General features: G+C 47.1%; 1 protein-coding gene across 1 annotated transcript; it reads left to right on the top strand.

The window, feature by feature from the left end:
• Nucleotides 1-257: 257 nt before the first annotated feature.
• NR2F1 (nuclear receptor subfamily 2 group F member 1) lies at nt 258-10,763 on the top strand. The gene is given in 6 exon segments (XM_039567499.1): nt 258-810; nt 812-847; nt 850-1,096; nt 4,233-4,614; nt 4,616-4,758; nt 9,591-10,763. Coding segments are annotated over 6 exon segments (1,254 nt in total). The 5' UTR covers nt 258-645; the 3' UTR covers nt 9,872-10,763.
• Nucleotides 10,764-18,039: the final 7,276 nt, after the last annotated feature.

Genomic DNA, 18,039 nt, shown 5'->3' with positions numbered 1-18,039 from the left:
CGGGAGCAGAGGGGGGAAGCGGTCAGGCGGGGGTCTTTTAAAGAGGGGGGGGAGCGTAGGAAAGGAAAGGAAAGGAAAGGAAAGGAAAGGAAAGGAAAGGAAAGGAAAGGAAAGGAAAGGAAAGGAAAGGAAAGGAAAGGAAAGGAAAGGAAAGGAAAGGAAAGGAAAGGAAAGGAAAGGAAAGGAAAGGAAAGGAAAGGAAAGGAAAAGGAAAGGAAAGGAAAGGAAAGGAAAGGAAAGGAAAGGAAAGGAAAGGAAAGGAAAGGAAAGGAAAGGAAAGGAAAGGAAAGGAAAGGAAAGGAAAGGAGGAGGAAAAGAGAGAGGGAGAAAATCCTCCGTCGCCCCCTCCCCCTCTCTAAAAAAAAAAAATTAGCAAGAGCGGGAGCGAGAGGAGGGGGGCTCGCGGCGGCGAAAAATAAATAAATAAAGAAAACGGCAGGAGCGGCTCCAGCCGGCAGCAGCGGGCGGCGGCAGCAGGGCAGCGGCGGCGGCGGCAGCCGAGGCGGAGGCAGGCGGCAGCAAGGGTCCCTTAGCTCTCCGCTCGCCCCCGGCGCCCGGGCGGCCGCCACCCCCCGCTCCCCGCCTCACTCCCCGGCAGCCCGCAGCGAGACGCGCCGCTCCCCAGCACTTTTTTGGGCCCGAGATATGGCAATGGTAGTTAGCAGCTGGCGAGATCCGCAGGAAGACGTGGCCGGGGGCAATCCGAGCGGCCCCAACCCCGCCGCGACGCAGCCGGCCCGGGAGCAGCAGCCCCAGCAGCAGGGGAGCTCGGCCGCCCCACACACCCCGCAGACCCCCAGCCAGCCGGGACCCCCCCTCCACGCCGGGCACGGCCGGAGACAAGGAGCGGGTCAGCAGGGCTCGGGGCAGAGCCAGCAGCACATCGAATGTGTGGTGTGCGGGGACAAGTCCAGCGGCAAGCACTACGGCCAGTTCACCTGCGAGGGCTGCAAAAGTTTCTTCAAGAGGAGCGTCCGCAGGAACTTAACTTACACATGCCGCGCCAACAGGAACTGTCCCATCGACCAGCACCACCGCAACCAGTGCCAGTACTGCCGCCTCAAGAAGTGCCTCAAAGTGGGCATGAGGCGGGAAGGTGAATATTTCTTCCCTACTATGCTATCTCTCCCCTCTCCCCGTGGCTGTGCAGGCATGCGTGTGCGAGGGCTCTCCGTCTGTCTGTGTCTGCCTGTCCGTACGCGCACACACGCGCACCTACATGCATATTACATATATATATACACACGCGCAAACGCGCGGCGTGCAAACACACACACATATAAATATAAATATATAAAAATAAATACACACACACACACGTATATATATGTATATATACATATATATATATATATTTTTTTTTTTTTTTTTTTTTTTACGGCTCTTCGTAGCAATCCAGGACTCTCTATATATTTCCATGCACACGTCAATCTCTTCGTCTGCCTGCACTCCATCTGGCAGCTTTGCACCAGGTTCTGTTGTTATTGTCGATGGTGGTTGGTGGTGTTTTCTTTTGCTTTTCGGTTTGTGCCTCCTGCCCTCCCTCCTGCTCCTCCCCACCCCCTTCTCCGGCACTGCCACACTCTCCTCTTTCCTGATCATTTTGCAGAGAATTTTTTTTATTATTATTATTATTATTAATAATAATAATAATAATTGATTATTATTATTACTACTACTACTACTACTATTATTATTACTACAATTTCTTGCTAAATATTTATCATTTAGCTGCTATCCCCACTTTCCCCTGCGCGCGCGTGTATGCGTGTGTGCGTGTGTGCGTGTGCGTGTTTTAGATGTGGTTTTGTCTATTGTTGGCATGAGACCGGAGGGTGGGGGGAGATACATCTTTCTACCGTACGAGATGTGATTCCATTCAGCTTCCTTCCCCCTCACCCCCTCCCCACCCCCTTTCCACCCCATCATTTCTTTTTAAACCTGCAATACTTCTCGGTAGATTCACCTCTCAGGCTCATTTTTCCCGGAAGAAAGATGAAAGACATCTAATTAGAGAAAGAGGAAAGGGTGTGAAAAAGATGGAAGGGAAAAAAACGAAAAAAAAAAAGAAAAAGGGAGGAAATGTGCTACTGTATCCCTGCTTCCCTGTGCTTCCCGGTGCCCCGGAGGGTGCTTCTGTGCGAGATTTGGCCTTGTTTTCATTCCATGCGTTCAAAGGAAAGTTTGTGACTGAACCATGTTTCTGTACTTCTGACATTTCTTTCTTTCTTTTTTCCTTCTTTCCTTCTTTTTTTTTTTTTTGTTAGCATGCTGCTCATTTTATTTCTTTATCAAACTCCACCCTCTCCTTAAAGTCTTCATACAAATCTCGATTTATAACCTCTTTACCGCTTCTTCTCATTTTAGCAGCATCCGCAGCCTGCATCTGGCAGCGGGATCCCCACCATTTCCAACTGCTCTGCTATTTTTTTTTCTCCTCCTTTCCAAAAGTTGCTGTGGTTTTCCTTGCGCTCATACTCATTCTCGTGTAGGGAGATTCCCTGCCCTCCTTTCTCCTAGAAACGTGTCTTCTCGGTTTAAAATTTACCCTGTGACCATCGTTAAAGATGTTCTAAAGATGTCACATCAGCGAAATAGTTGATTTTGCGGGATCAGGGGTTTTAAAACTTTATTTTATATGCCGCAAGAAAAGGAATTAAGCTGCTCCAGATCTGAAAGAGCTCACAAACATGACGGCTTCATTGGTAGCTGCAGGGGCTGTTGGTAGGCACCTGGGAGAGTGGAGGCAAGCAAAAAAAAAAAAATTTAAATGGAAGGAGGATAAAAAAATGAACAAAAAGTGAGAAATGTGCTCGCAGCTAAATGAAAAATATCTGCCAGGTTTACAAGTAGATTGAAGAGGGAGAGGTAGGCTGGAGGGCAGCAGGACAGAGGTCTGGCCCGGGTGGCGGGAGGGCTCGTTGGGGAAGAAAAGAGAAAGTTGAGAAAAATGTGGGACGCCAGAAACATGAGTGGTTGCGTGTGCGGGTCTGTGCCAGCAAGCGTGTGCGGTTGTGCGGGTGTGTGTCTGTGTGTGCAGGGTACAAGCCTGAGTAGCCGTATCTTCCCCTGAAGTTACATTTGTTTACATGGCAAGCGGCTGCAAACGCTGGCACTGATGGAGTAAAACACACGCACACACTTAAAAAAAAAAAAAAAAAAAACACCAAAAAAAAACAACCAACAACTTTGGTCAGCTTTCAGGACTCGAGGCATGCTTACGCTCTGTGTGGAGATGGTTAATGAATCCAGTGTTTTTGCAGTTGCAAGCTTGTGCATTCACTGTGCAACGCTGACTGCAGGCTTTTGCAGTGGCAACAGCTCACCAAAGATATTAATTACACCGTCCCCTTTTTTTTCCACGAATGTTTGGCTATTGTAAGTTCGGACAATTTTGTTTTATTTCCCTCTTCCCGTTGATAATATTTAACCTTTCTCTTCCTTTTAGCAGGGAAAACTTTGCTGGGCGGGGGAGGGGGGATTCTATGGAAAGCTGGTTCTGTGTAATAAAGTTAGCAGTGGGGAGCTGGAGGGCTGCGACCTGTTCCAGCTTGAAGGGTAACGACAAGGTATTTTTGAAGATATGGACGCATTTGTTTTTATGGATTATTTTATTTAATATTTTATTTTTAAAAGCGACATGTCAGTTTACTTGTAAATCTCAGTGCTGTCAGGGCAATGAGCTGGGATTCACAACAGAGCTTGGCTATATTTTTTACAGTTGGCTGTGATTTTTAACTCCACTTTCTCACCACCCGGAGGATTTCTTTGATTTTTTTTTTTTTTTTTTTTTTTTTTTTTTACGTGTGGGGCTTTCTTTTGTTACGAGAGAGGAGGGGGGAAGAGAGGGTTGTGTGCGGATTTGTCTTGTTTGCCTTGGCTTTTTTTTTTTTTTTTTCCTTTCTTTTTAATCTGTTTATTTTGTGAAGCCTGTCTGCATTGTGGTCGGGGTGGGGGGGTGGAACGCGCTTGGCTGCCGCTGGGCTGAGGCTGCCTGAGCAGGGGTCGGGGCCGATGCAGGGGCCGGGCGGGGGCGCAACGCAGGTCGGCGGCAGCTGCCCGGCTCCGCATGCCTCTGTCTGTCCGTGCCTGTGCGTGTGCCGGGGGCGAGGCGGCGGCGGGGAGGGGAAGAAGCCCGGCATTGTCTCCGGCTGTCTGGCAGCGGCGCCGGGGCGATGCCTGCGAGACTCCTGGATGCACATTTCCTCTCCTTCTCTCCTTCTTTTTGTCAGCGGTTCAGCGAGGAAGAATGCCGCCCACCCAACCCAACCCCGGCCAGTACGCCCTGACCAACGGCGACCCTCTGAACGGGCACTGCTATCTCTCGGGATACATCTCCCTCCTGCTGCGGGCCGAGCCCTACCCCACCTCCCGCTACGGCAGCCAGTGCATGCAGCCCAACAACATCATGGGCATCGAGAACATCTGTGAGCTGGCCGCCCGTCTGCTCTTCAGCGCCGTCGAGTGGGCCCGCAATATTCCCTTCTTCCCCGACCTGCAGATCACCGACCAGGTGGCCTTGCTGCGGCTCACCTGGAGCGAGCTCTTCGTCCTCAATGCTGCCCAGTGCTCCATGCCCCTCCATGTGGCCCCACTCCTGGCCGCCGCCGGCCTCCGCCTCCCCCATGTCGGCCGACCGCGTTGTAGCCTTCATGGACCACATCCGCATCTTCCAGGAACAGGTGGAGAAGCTGAAGGCGCTGCACGTCGATTCGGCTGAGTACAGCTGCCTGAAAGCCATCGTCCTCTTCACCTCAGGTGAGGGGACGGGTTGGGGATGTGAGACGTCTGGAAAAAAAAAAAAATCAAAAACCCCCCAGACCACCAGTGGGAAAATTAGGAAAAATATTTCAATAGAATTATTTTTAAAGGAAGGGGACTGGAGGCCGAGAAAGCATAGTGCCTGATGAGGGTACACTCCGGTCCAGGGATCAACCTCTCCCTCATTGCCACTGATACTGGCTCTTTAACACACAGCCCCTTCAAAAAAATAATACTAAAACCCAAAATCAAATTAAGTGTAGGCAGTGGAAACATGCATGTTAACAATTTTTCCCTGTGATAGATGGTTTGAATTAACTAGCAGGAAAGTTGCATTAGCATTTCCTCTGAAGTGCTCTGGTCATAGCCTATAAGAATATAATATGTATACTATTATTGTAACCTGCAAGGGAGAATTTATAAACATCAAGGGGAACTATGTGAAGGAAATATATGAAATGCAAACAGGGCAAGATAAGAGTCTGGGCAGTGTAATTTTTAAATTATTATTCTAATTATCATCATGATGTGGCTAACTGCCACCTTTCCTTCTTGTTTTTCTTTTTTCTTTTTCATTTTTATATCCCCTCTCCCCATCCCGTAGCTCCTCTCTTGTATGAGTTTCTCCCCTCTTTTCCTGATTAGCAATAACTAAATGGTTCCAATAAATGTGACTTAAAACCAGGCCAAGGCAAAATTAAAAGCATTCCTGAACAAAGATGGCAAATCGTTCAAAGGCCTTGTTTAACATTGAGGAGTTTATAATCCATCAATATTTGTTGCCTTTCAAGCACGAAAGATAGTATTTACATTGTATTAAAATGACTCCTAAATTTGCACTATATTGTAATATAGCAAATGTAGTATTAATATCGATTTGAACATCAGATAATTTATTTAGACAGGAGTACCTAATTTGTATGCAGGGTGGTCGGAGACATGTACTGTGACTGCCCCCTTTTACTTCCAGTGCAAATGCAGTCTCGCAGCGTTGGAGGGAATATTTCTTTGCAAAGGATAATGTGCAAATCTTAAAACAAATGGAAGATTTACTGAATAGCCAACTCGACATTTTAATGTATTTTATCATAATAAGTCTTCTTGATGGAAACATGTTTTTCAAGAGTGACAAAGAGACCTGCCTGCATTTATCAGGGTGATTTAACTCCATAGCCTGCCTGCAGACTCCCAGACTTTCCCATTCATTTCAGGGAGCTCATCAATACACAGGGACAGTAGAGGAGAAGCTTTTTTTTTCCCCAGACCCAACTTGGAGAGATCCTTCCCAAGCAGAGCTTGGAAAATGTCTAGCCTGTGCCTCAGCCCTTCCACACGCCAAAGGCCCTGTGAAGGAGGCTCCTCCTGACGGGAATATGGTTGAGGGAATATTTTATTTCTTCTTCTTTCTCTTCTCTCCCTGTTCCCTTCAATCTTCACCTTTACTTCCAAAACAATTGATCTTGGCTAGAAAAAGGGTAAGTGGCTTTAGAAGAGCCCTTCACTTACTTATAATAAAAACAAATGTAATAACATTTGTGAGGGGAGAAGCCCCTTCCCACAGTGGAGAGGAGAGTGAAGGAGGGGAAAAATAATATTATTTCAGAGCAGAATCACACGGGACATCTCAGAAAATGGAAATACTGCTGTCAGGAGTAATCTACTATCCCTTACCCCCATCCGCACATTTCCACTTTTCACTAAACTTGTTTTTATTGCATATTCAGAGGGGAATTCATGGGAAGCCTTCTCAAAGTCATCCAACTTTTAAACAAACTTTAAATGATAGAAAAGACATTTTTAGGCATATTGTCCAAACTCCTTCACTGAGGACTAAGTATTTAAAACTGACATGGATTTCTCCTGTTGTGGTTTTTACATTCGGGCTCCAGAGAACATGTATTCAATCTGTAAAATTCTGGACACCATCCAAAAGCTGGTTAGTAACCCAAACCCAGCTCCTTTCTTGCCTCTTTTCCCCTTCTCTCCCGTACCCTCCTCCTCGCCTTCATCTCCTTTGCCCCTGCCAAACTTTAGCATTATTAATTCCTACATCTACCTTTTCATCATCATAAATAATTGTTTCCGGGAAGAGACAGAGACAGATAACATAAATCAAATAAATCTATTTTCAGTGCAATAAGAACTTTTGATTTCTAGTTAGATGCCAGCTGATTACATCTATATTTTGTGAACACTAAACTCTTCTGAACATGTAACATGAAATACACTGCCGCCACTACAGAGGGGAAGGCTGGAGTGTGTTGAACAGTAATGGTTATTTATTTACATAATTTCTTTTTCATACACTGCAAGAAGAAATATAGAGCTTTCCCTTATTGACACAGTGTCATATAAAAAAGCAAGGCACACAGAGGATTTTCACATTAGCCCACTTCCTGAGATGGAATAATAATTCACCTTCAGTAAACATAGATTGCAGTATTTCTCCCATGCATTACACCTCTTCGGGCTGCATAATCTAATCTAGCTGTGGATCCCTTAATTATTATTATTTTTAATCTCATTCTGAAAGGAGAATTAAGCCTTCCCACTCCCACCGAAGGCTGAGGAAGAAAACCCAAGCAGAGGCATATGCCAGACCATTTGAAATAATTGAAGCCCAATACATACTATCGGCACAAGAAAATTCTGCATTTTTGGAGGTCTAAGACAAAACCCATGGCCAATTTTTCAAACACACACACACACACCAGGCTGACGCCCTTTTAGAGAGCAAGTTCCCCATCCGCATTGTCCAGTGACCTGCACTTATAGGTGCACTTATCGTAAATGCATGATAAATATTTTACTAACCTTAAGGGTATGACATATGGGGCATAAAGAAAAAAGCCCTGCCATGGTGTCAGTAAGACCCTTTCATATTGCATTGTTTGGAAGTTGAATAGGATCCTAATGCATAATGGGCAGATAATGCATGTAAAATAGCAAGATATATGTAAATATGGAATGTGATTTGTGGCAATCAACATATGAACAGGTCTGTGGTTTTGATATGTATTGCAAACAAGAACAGGCCCCAGCTTTTGATAGATATATATGTTGCAACCTGGTGCTTTAGATGTTGCAAAATATCATTGCATTAAAGGTACAGTATGGATTAGCAGAGCAGCCTGGCTCAGATAATTGTGTGTCTGAGGAATGCCAAGTCCGCAGCTCAGGTCAAAGGTTCTCCTTCTCAGAAGTTAGTAAATTATGGCTTGTTTTATTTGTATTTTTGCTCGAGGCCAAAATACTGTAGATAGAGGTGTTCAGAAATCTTTGTAAAGTCAGTTTTTAATAAGGGAAGACTTAAGCTTCAGAAATGCCGGTGCAACAGATTTTATTTTATTTTATTTTCAGCTTTGAATAATTTGTTAATTTGTTGTGTCTTTCTAGCATCGCAACTCTACATTCACATTTTTGCAATGTCTTTTTGGGGCCCATTAACTAATTCATATATGGATCTATATATTAGCAAAGTCTGGCTTTGATCTGTTAAACTGCACTGCTACCTGACCGCCTTGCTCTGGTCTTGATGGCTGGGGTTTTTCTGTTTTGTTGGTTGGTTTTTGGTTGGGTTTTTTGGTTGCTGTTTTGGTTTGGTGTTTCTAATATCTGTTATTAATCTTTGAAACAATGTGGATGGTTTCAACCATCTGGACATACCCACCACTTTTCCATGACTGTAGTTTCCTGAGTGAGTCCCTCCACAAGCAGCTGGTGCACAATTATCCTCTGGTTTGGGTTTTGTGTTCTCAGAGATAGGATATGTGCTTATATGTGTCTCTGTGTGTGCAAACGCACAGATGCATCTCTACCTCTCTGCTTGTATCTATATACACAGAATAACGTGTATAGATATAAATACCTGGATGTGAAGGGTTTCTGCTCTCAGACTAGTACACCTTTTCCCAGGTCAGGTAGTTCTGCAAGGTGCAAGGCGTATGTGACAGTTTGGGTGCAGGAAGGACCTATAAGGAAAGAGTCTTTCTGGCTTCGTTTAGGCAAGGCTTAGCCGCTGCAGGTCTCCCCAGCTTTGTGTCTGAAAGCTACAGACGCCTGCTGAGCGCGAGCTAGGACTAAACTAGCCGTTCTCCACCGGATTTATCATACAACCCACAAAGACGTGGCAAATTTGCTATCGCTGGCAGCGAGGCAGGAGCAGAGGAGACTCCCTTGCCCCACGGCATCCCCCAGCCGGCTCCCTGCCAGCCGCTGCAGGTCCCAGTCGCTGCCTCTGTGTGATGTGCAGCCATGTCAACAAACTCCTTGTGTCTCACTCTGCTTGTGCGCGGCTCTGCTTATCATCATATTATTGTCGTTATTAATTATTGTTATTATTTTCCCCAATACCTTATTTTTCCTCCTCTCGGCGTTATTTAAGGGGGCTGGTCCAGGTTTCCAGCATCTCGGTGATGGGCTCCCTGGAGCAGAAACCACGCTCGACAGCGCGGAGTGTCGGTGGGGGGGATGTGGAAAGGAAGTGTGGGGGGTGGTGTGTTTGTGTATGTGATTGGGACGAGCGGGGTGGTGGCACCCCGTCGCATCCTGGGTGAAAATACCCACGGTGGTGACGACGCACAGCAAGGTCGCGTTATTTATTTGGCAGTGGTGCGCGGATGGGGTGGGATGGGGTGGGATGGGATGGGGGGTGCGCCTTTGGGCTGCCCCCCATCCTCGCGGCGCTTCCCCATGTGGTTCCCAGCCACTAACCATCTCCCCCCCCGCTTCCTCTCTCCTCCTCCTCCTCCTCCTCCACCTCCTCCCTCCACTCTCCCCCGCCTGCCGCCGTTCTGCGGCTGCCTCCGCGGGCGCGGTGCGGTGGGCAGACGCCTGCGGCCTGTCGGATGCTGCGCACATCGAGAGCCTCCAGGAGAAGTCGCAGTGCGCGCTAGAGGAGTACGTGCGGAGCCAGTACCCCAACCAGCCCAGCCGCTTCGGGAAGCTGCTGCTGCGGCTGCCCTCCCTGCGCACCGTCTCCTCTTCCGTCATCGAGCAGCTCTTCTTCGTCCGCTTGGTAGGTAAAACCCCCATCGAAACCCTCATCAGGGATATGCTACTGTCGGGGAGCAGCTTCAACTGGCCTTACATGTCCATCCAGTGCTCCTAGAGCCCATCCCGCACCCCCGGCAGAGAGGCGGCGGAGCGGCGGAGAAGGGAACGCTCGCACAGAGGGGCAGTCGGGTGCGGGGGGGCCCGGGAGGTGGACACTGAACAAAAGAAAGGGCGAGTGGGAGCAGAGATGTGGCCGTGGAGGGGAGAAGGACGGACCTGTCGTCCGTGGAGGTTGTGGTGTTTCGCCTTTTTTTTTTTTTTTGGCCTATTTTGTTTTTTTTTTTTCTTTCGGAGAGGAGGAAAAAAGAAATAAATAATATTAATAAAAGAGACAAAAAAAAAAAAAAAAAGAGTATTGAGGGGATATTAATCACACCTGAAGGGGATACTGGATCTTCCAGGATTTATTGTGGACTGTTGTTGATATATGCTGTACAGTAAACCAACAAAACAAAAAAGCATTGAAACTGAACTGAACCTTGTGTAGAACGAAAAAACAACAACCCAAAACCAAGCAAACAACAACAAAATTTCCATGCGCAAACACTTACCATGAACATTGTTACTCATTTTGTAATATATTAGTCTTTATTTTCATTTTTGGTAAAAGTTAAAACATCATATGCGCATAAAGGAAAAAAAGGAGAATTAGGGGAAAATAACATTTTCCAAATAATTATAAAAGAATTGTCCTGTGTCTATGTATCTATATCTGTTTTGTATTTTTTTCTGGTTCCAAACCAGGTTTCCTGTGATTCTATACTAATAATTTTTGATATAACCCTTTGCTTCTTATAATGAGTGCGATATATGTTGTCAAAGCTGTTCTTCAAGAATTAAAATTGAAGTGAGAATTTAAAAAAAAATAAAAGAATTTAGCAAAAAACCCCCAACTTATCACCCCACAACCCATGAGTCTTGTTGCTTGAAATATGCCAACAATTCACCAAAAAAAAAAAATTAAAAACCATAAACAATAACAACAAACATCTCCCTACATTTTTAACTCCTTTACTGGTGCTAAAAAGGAGAACTTAAAAGATACTTGTGAGGGGAAAATATAAGTTACGTAAAGTATGGGATGCTCCAGAACGGACTTGACTGTGTAAGCTTAGGGCTGAGCCGTCAAGGCCTAAAAAGAGGGAGCAGGAGTCGCAGTGTGATGCCTTAGGTGACCTCACCTCACTGGGGCTGCACCACAGACTTTCCATCAAGGCTGATGGGCCTATCAGGCTGGTCTACCCCTTTTTGAAACACCTTTTCCCATCACCTGTTTTTTCTGCTGAGTTCACACCTTGATTTTTGCTCTCAGATACCGTGGGCATGGATTGAAGTCACCATATGCCACCATCTCTACCCGTGCAGCAGGAGGCATTCTCTAGCCATGGGTTCTGTTTGTCCCCAGGCATGAAGGCTTTTGGCTTCTGGGGGCTTGGGGTGGGGTTGAGGGTTTTTTGGTTTTATCTTCTCTTACATACCAAGGGCTTGCAGACCCCAATATATGCTCCAGTGTGCATGCCTTGTGCTTACTGTCAGCCAGAACAGACCTCTTGCTTTTTTTCCCAACTCCAGTTGCTGTGTGTGGAGGGTATTCCCACTCCATTAATATAGAAATCCTACTGCATGCTAGCTCATTGGGTGGTGAGCTAGTGCATTTCATGTATGCTTATGTGCCATGGCCTTGCAAAAAACACAGGCTGTGACATCCCACACCACAGCCCACCCACTTCCAGGGCCTGAGCTCTGTGCCAAAACCCCCTCTGCATTTCAGCTTGTCTTTTTTTCCCCCAGAAAATTAAAAATCGTTTTTATAACAGAGCTCCTTTGAAGGTAAAGGCTTCTAGCTGGTGGTGCAGATCTCTGTAACAGCTTTCAGTGCATTAATGTTTTATAGGATCTGAGACAGAGCTGTAAGAACACATACTACCAAGGGAGCTCTTTCTTAATGTATTAATAAAGCTGGATCTTTAAAAATAACATTGTCCCCCTCACACAGACACCTCCTGTGCCCTCCAAACAAGCTTGGATGAGGCAGACTTTTCAGTTTGTGAAGACATGGGCAGTGTTTTCCTTTTAATTTGCTGTCCTCCATACCCTCCCCTCTCTCCTTCTGTCTCTCTCTCAATTTCTCCCACCCATTTTTTTCATTCTTTCTTTCCTTTTCCCCCCCCTTTTTTTCTTTCTTTAACAAGATTCCTCAACTCGCTTGGGGTATTTAATATTCTAGGCGCAGCAGATCTTAGGTGAGAGCAGCTCTATACAGTAGACAGTTATAGCTGGATAATCAACATTGCGGGCAAATCCTCTATGGGGGTATCACCCCATTCAGGATGGAGAAACGGTCTATATTCATAGGTGCTGGGAGTGGGGGGCTTGGATAATTCCAGACCTGAGCACACAAGAACAGGAATTTGGGAGTTACACAGACAGACAGACATCCCCCCTTTTGTCACTCACTTGGACACTGCATGAGTGAGAGCTTTGTTCCTGTCCCTTCCCCGGGGCCTTCCCTGGAGAGAGGGGGTCCAGCAGCCGCTCCGGGCTCTCAACATGGAGCGAGCAGAAATGCTCAGACATGGGAGGTGCTGAAAGGATTTTCAGCACTGCTTTTTGGTGGGATGGGCGTTTGGGGACCCGGATGAATCAGTAGTTAAAAACACAAACAAAAATACATACATACAAAAAACCCCCACAAAAAAACAACAAAAAAACCCCACCCCAAAACAAAACCAAAACCAAACCAAACCAAACAAACAAAAAAACACCAAACCCCAAACCCAACAAACCCAAACCTACCAAAACAAACAAACAAACCAATCCCCCAAAACAAAAAAAAACAACAAAAACAAACTAACAAAAGAAAAACCAACCCCCCTCCAAAAAGAAACAAAAAAATGGGGATATTGGAAGAGAAAAACAGGTCTTGGTTTCTTCCAATGAGATGTAAATAAATTCATTACAGTGTTATCCCACTGATGAAAACAAATAAACTTTTTCGTAGGTATTTTTCAATAATTTTCATATTTATGAATAATAATAACCCACGGATTGCCAAGAAACTTGCAGGTGTAGAGGAGGTGTACGAGATGCACTTATTTCCATGTATGTGCCTAGAAAGAAGTGTTTCAATCCCTTATTAAACTTTGCTTATAAGACGGTATCGTGTTCTGAAGTGTTAACTACCCAGTCTGCTTTGTGTCAGTGGATGTTTTCTTTTGCCACGCTGCAGCCTCTCGGGCATTCATATGGCAGCTAAAATACTGTATCATCGCGTCATCGAGTGCTATTTGCTGAAAAAAAAAAAAAATTAATATGTGAATGTGGAGAGGGGCTGGGGTCCCTCAGTGAGCTTCTGCTGACTTATTCGTAACATATAATATACTGCTTTAAAACAAACCCCATCTACATTTCTTTTGCCTTGTTGTTGCCAGGGGCCCGGGCGCTGTCCCTGGAGGCTCCTCGGTCCCCCAGGCTCCTCAGGAGGCGGGGTCGGCAGGGAGTTCCCCTGCATCCCTGCATCCTGCCGCGCAGGGCTCCGCGGCCCCTCCATACTCACAAGCAGCTGCGGCAGCACGTCAAAGGCTGGGGTGGGGTTGGAGGGGAGGAAGCAGGGTGTCGGTGGGATTTGGGAGAGGGGCGACCCTCCCAACCCAGCCTCGCGCAGGGGACCTGCTCCGGGCAACGCAGATACAAAGCCCCCCTTCCCACTCCTCTTAGCACCTCGCTAACTAGCTTGCCTCCTCCCACCGCCCAATTAGGCCTTTTCTATACATCTAATCGAATAAATATTTGGAAATGCTGCTAAGTGGTAGGTTGAACCCGAGCTGAGGAGGAGGGGGTCTTGCCGGCTGTGGCAGGGGCAGCGCCGAGGAAAGGGTCGTTTGTGTGTGCGCGACTGTGTGTGCGCAACTTCCTCCGGCTGTCCGTGAACGCCAGGGGCTGCGGCTTCCCCTTTCCCGGGGTTTCTCGACACGCCCTTGCCCCCGGGGGGCACCGTTTGGGTGGCTCGGCTTCCATCCACCCCCTTCATCTGCAGGAGGAGGGTGATGAGCCCACTCAAGGGGTGGGGGTAAAGGATAATCCCCCCTTTCCCCGTATCCCTAGAAATAAGGTGGAACTGGGGAAGGAGCGTGGAGATGGGACTCCATCACAAGTGACCTGTCTCATCGCCACCAATAAAATCGACGGATCAAGATGCAAAAGACTTTTTTCCTGCTGAGGTAAATGGAGGGTCTCGCAAGAAAAGTCTGGCTCGGTGTCACTGCAAGTGGCAGCAGAAGTAATACAAGAACAGGTGGATTCTATGTGGGTTCACTCGCAGGAGGCTGGTTGGTTATCTACACAAAGAGAGAAATGTCTTTTATCTGACAAAAAGGGCTCAATAGGACCTCCGGTGTTGCTGGTGGCTTTTTTGGCTCTCTTTTTTTTTTTTTTTTTTTTTTTCTTTTTAGGCGAGTATGTTTGCTTGGTTTTTTGGTTTGGTTTGGTTTTTTCTCCTTACCTGCGGGGTGTGACAGCCAGACATCCCCTTCTCAACAGACAGCAGATGTGACCAGCTGCCGAGGGAGGAGAAGGCAGGGTTGGCAGGACGGCGGCACTGGCGGGCCTGCATGGACTCTGACAGACGGACAGAGGGACGGAGGGCTGAACAGGGATTCAGGGCTTGCAGCAGCCGCCCCTTCCAGCAGTGTCCCGGCGCTCAGCCATTCACAGGGAGTGTCCGCGAACGCGTGTGCACGGCTATTACAGACACTGTCGACATGCTTCCTCCGGTTTCATGGGACATTTTGACTATTCAAAGCGTTAGTTTATAAGTCTTGAAATACCGAGTAGGGGCTCCCTTCCCTTCCCTTCCCTTCCTTCCCTTCCCTTCCCTTCTCCTTCCCTTCCCTTCCTCCCTTCCCTTCCCTTCCCTTCCCTTCCCTTCCCTTCCCTCCCTTCCCTTCCCTTCCCTTCCCTTCCTTCCCTTCCCTTCCCTTCCTTCCCTTCCCTTCCCTTCCCTTCCCTTCCCTTCCCTTCCTTCCCTTCCCTTCCCTTCCCTTCCCTTCCCTTCCCTTCCCTTCCCTTCCCTTCCTTCTTCCCTTCCTTCCCTTCCCTTCCCTTCCCTTCCTTTCCTTCCCTTCCCTCCCTCCCTTCCTTCCCTTCCCTTCCCTTCCCTTCCCTTCCCTTCCCTTCCTTCCCTTCCCTTCCCTTCCCTTCCCTTCCCTTCCTTCCCTTCCCTTCCCTTCCCTTCCCTTCCCTTCCCTTCCCTTCCCTTCCCTTCCCTTCCCTTCTTTTTTTAAGACCCATATATCTGTCTTCTCTGCTCTCTGCTTTACCGGGAGAGGCAGAAATCGGTCTCCTCGCCCTTTCCCACGTTTGTTCCCGTTTCTTTTCTATCTTTGGGACTAATTTCAGAAACGGCATGACCTCCACAAAACATGTCTATATATTTGCTTAAAAAGGTTCCCTTTCTAACTGACTTCTGACTTTGATGTGAGACAGACACTGACTTTGATGTGAGATTTTTTTTAGACACCCTTCCCTTTTTAATCCACAGAGGGTCAGAGAGACGGAAAATGAGTTTTCTGCAGTGATTCCCGCAGTAATAGTAAAAAATAAATACATTTCCAGAGCCACAACTCTCGGATGCCATGGACAGACATGATATATCCGGGTACCTTGCAAACCTACCGGGTTTCCAGGTGCTGATGACGTGAGAGAATTTCTCCCATAAGGGGCTTTTGAAGAGGAATATAAAAATTTAAAAGAATTAAAAAAAAAAAATAAGAGAGAGAGAGTGAAAGAAAGAACCAGAAGGAGGGAAGGGGGAAGAGAAAGAAAAAAAAGAGTTGAACATTAAAAAAAAAAAAAGGGGAAAAGGACAGAGGTGTGAGGGAGGAGGTGAACGACAGGAAAGATCCAGGAGCAGAAGTGGAAACTAATAAAACTCTTGTTAAAGTATTTGCTCGGGATCCATGGTGTCACATGGTCTCTTACTTAGGAAGGCAAAGAGTTTTATTCCTAAATGAGTTAAAGAGCCATTTACCTCTGTCGTGTTCTATTCATCAAGCCACAAGTCGAGAGTCCCTAACATGAAACTATTTGTTTGCTTACACAACCAGCTGGGTGCAATTTCACGACTGAGATATCTATCTGAAAGCGCCTCTCATTTATTATCCTTACTTGTCAGCGAATCCATTTTCCAACTTTTTTTCCACCTCCACGCCCATTCCTTCTTCATTCATCGAAGGCTCTGGGTTTAAATGCTCCCCTAAGCGTTTCAGCACCAACTCCTTCTCCCGTCTGAGCACCTTCAGCGCAGAATAGCCGGGGAACAAATCTGAAACTGCAAAGATGGGAAATGGGACCACTTTCCAAGGTGGTCCCACTTCACAGTTCCTGCCCTTTTTTCCCTCCCTCCTCTTTCTCCCAAGACGTCTCTGACAGTGCTTTGGAGTCATCCACTGCTCCTTTCTTTTTTAAGTGAGGGCATCCCTGCCGGACATTGTTCCATGGCGGTCCCGGTGCAAGGTGCGGCCATCTGAAAAACAGAAGTACATTTTCTATCTGTGAGGAAGGATCGGAAGCACTCCCTCCCTGACACTGCCGGAGCCGTAGAAAGGTGGAGACCCTGGCTACTTTCGCTAGACCGGTTTTGATGATCACTGAGACGCAAGGGCTGGTGTCGGGAGGAGGGTGGTGGAGGTGTTCCGAAGAAAGCTTGAGGAGGGATGTCAGGATCTCTTCTCTGGCATCCATGTGGCCTCCATTAAAAATACAAAGACACTACATGTAAGGGGCCCAATCAGTTTATGAAAGTAATTGCGAGGAAAGACAATAATTAGTAAAAGGGACAATGGGAAATTATACCTCCCCTCCTTTTCTTTAGCCCCAATTTTGTAAAATCAGGATAATGTGAGGAGTGTTTCAAAGCTGGACTGTCTGGCTGACAAGAGATTCACTGTTAGCCATCTCAATGATGGCTGTATAATATCGTATATACACCTCTTCTTCTGCAGAACCCTCCACTAAACTTAAAGCAATGGATCAAATCCAAAACTTCAGGTATAAAATATCCCCAGTTGTTAAAAAGAAAAAAAAAAAGAAGAAAGGGTGAAAAGCAGGTGGGGAGAGGCTCCTTAGAGAAGAAGCAGGCTGGTTGCTGTAAGCTATGCCATTGTGTTATTTAGGAAGGCATTTGTTGTATATGACAGCAATATGTTTAAGGCTGGTTCTACCACCGCTGGAGCAAACAAAGCCCAGACCAAAGCACGGGGGTCATGGACGACCCCACTGGGGAATGAGATGTGTGTATGCGTGTCAGAGACCCTGCGGTAGCCCACGTGCATGTGCGTGTGTGTGCCAGGAGTCAACCCACGCTGCACCCCGCTCAGCGAGGGCTGATTAGCATTTCCCAGCAGCGCTGACAACTAACAGAGATATCCAGCTCACCATTGGGCCTTCTCCTTTTGTCTGCAAACTCCCGGCAGCAGCCCAGACCCCCGCGCCTCCGCTGCCCACACCGCTGCGTGCAGCCCTGCGCTCACTGCTGTCCGGCCACAAGCTGCTACCCCACCTGCCGCTGCCTGCGGTCAAACCCTCCCTTCAGCTCCGCGCCAGCTCATTTAAATATATATATTTATATTTCCCTTCCTTCCCCTTAGGAGATTGAAGTGCGGGGTGCTACTCGCGGCCCCTAGCATCCCCATTCCCTTCAGGGTTCACAGCAAGTCGGGGCTGATCTTTTTCACCTTGTTTTCTCACTTTTCCTCCATCTGCACTGCGGGATCGGATGTGCCAGTGGCTTCGTTCAACAAACACACGAGTCGCCCCGTTTGCTCTCCTTTTGTCTTTCTCCTGCCCGGGGTTCTTTTTGAGAGGTGAGATATCCGTTGAAACGCTGAACCAGCTCACGCAAAGAGCCGATAAAGAAGAAGTTGGGATTTAAATTCACAGGCCGCTAAAGCGCTTTAAACTGCCAGTTTTGAGCCAAACTGCATTTCTTAGCGGCTGGAGAGCCACATCAACTTCCAGCAAGTAGGTGAGACTCCCTGAAGTGACAAAAAAAAATAGCAGGTACTTTTTGCCCCCTGAGAGCCACACGAATAGGTCCATGTTGACGGATGTTTGTAACTTAGTAACTTCTTTAAGTTTTTCTTTTATTTGGCCCCCCTCCCCTCCTCTAAGCCTTCTTCCGAGCTTGCTTTGTTGTTTTAAAATATGCATGTCTCTCAGGAATGC

Source organism: Corvus cornix, chromosome Z (genome assembly GCF_000738735.6).
Source record: "Corvus cornix cornix isolate S_Up_H32 chromosome Z, ASM73873v5, whole genome shotgun sequence".
NCBI lineage: Eukaryota > Metazoa > Chordata > Aves > Passeriformes > Corvidae > Corvus > Corvus cornix.
This window is presented reverse-complemented; position numbering and strand designations above follow the sequence as displayed.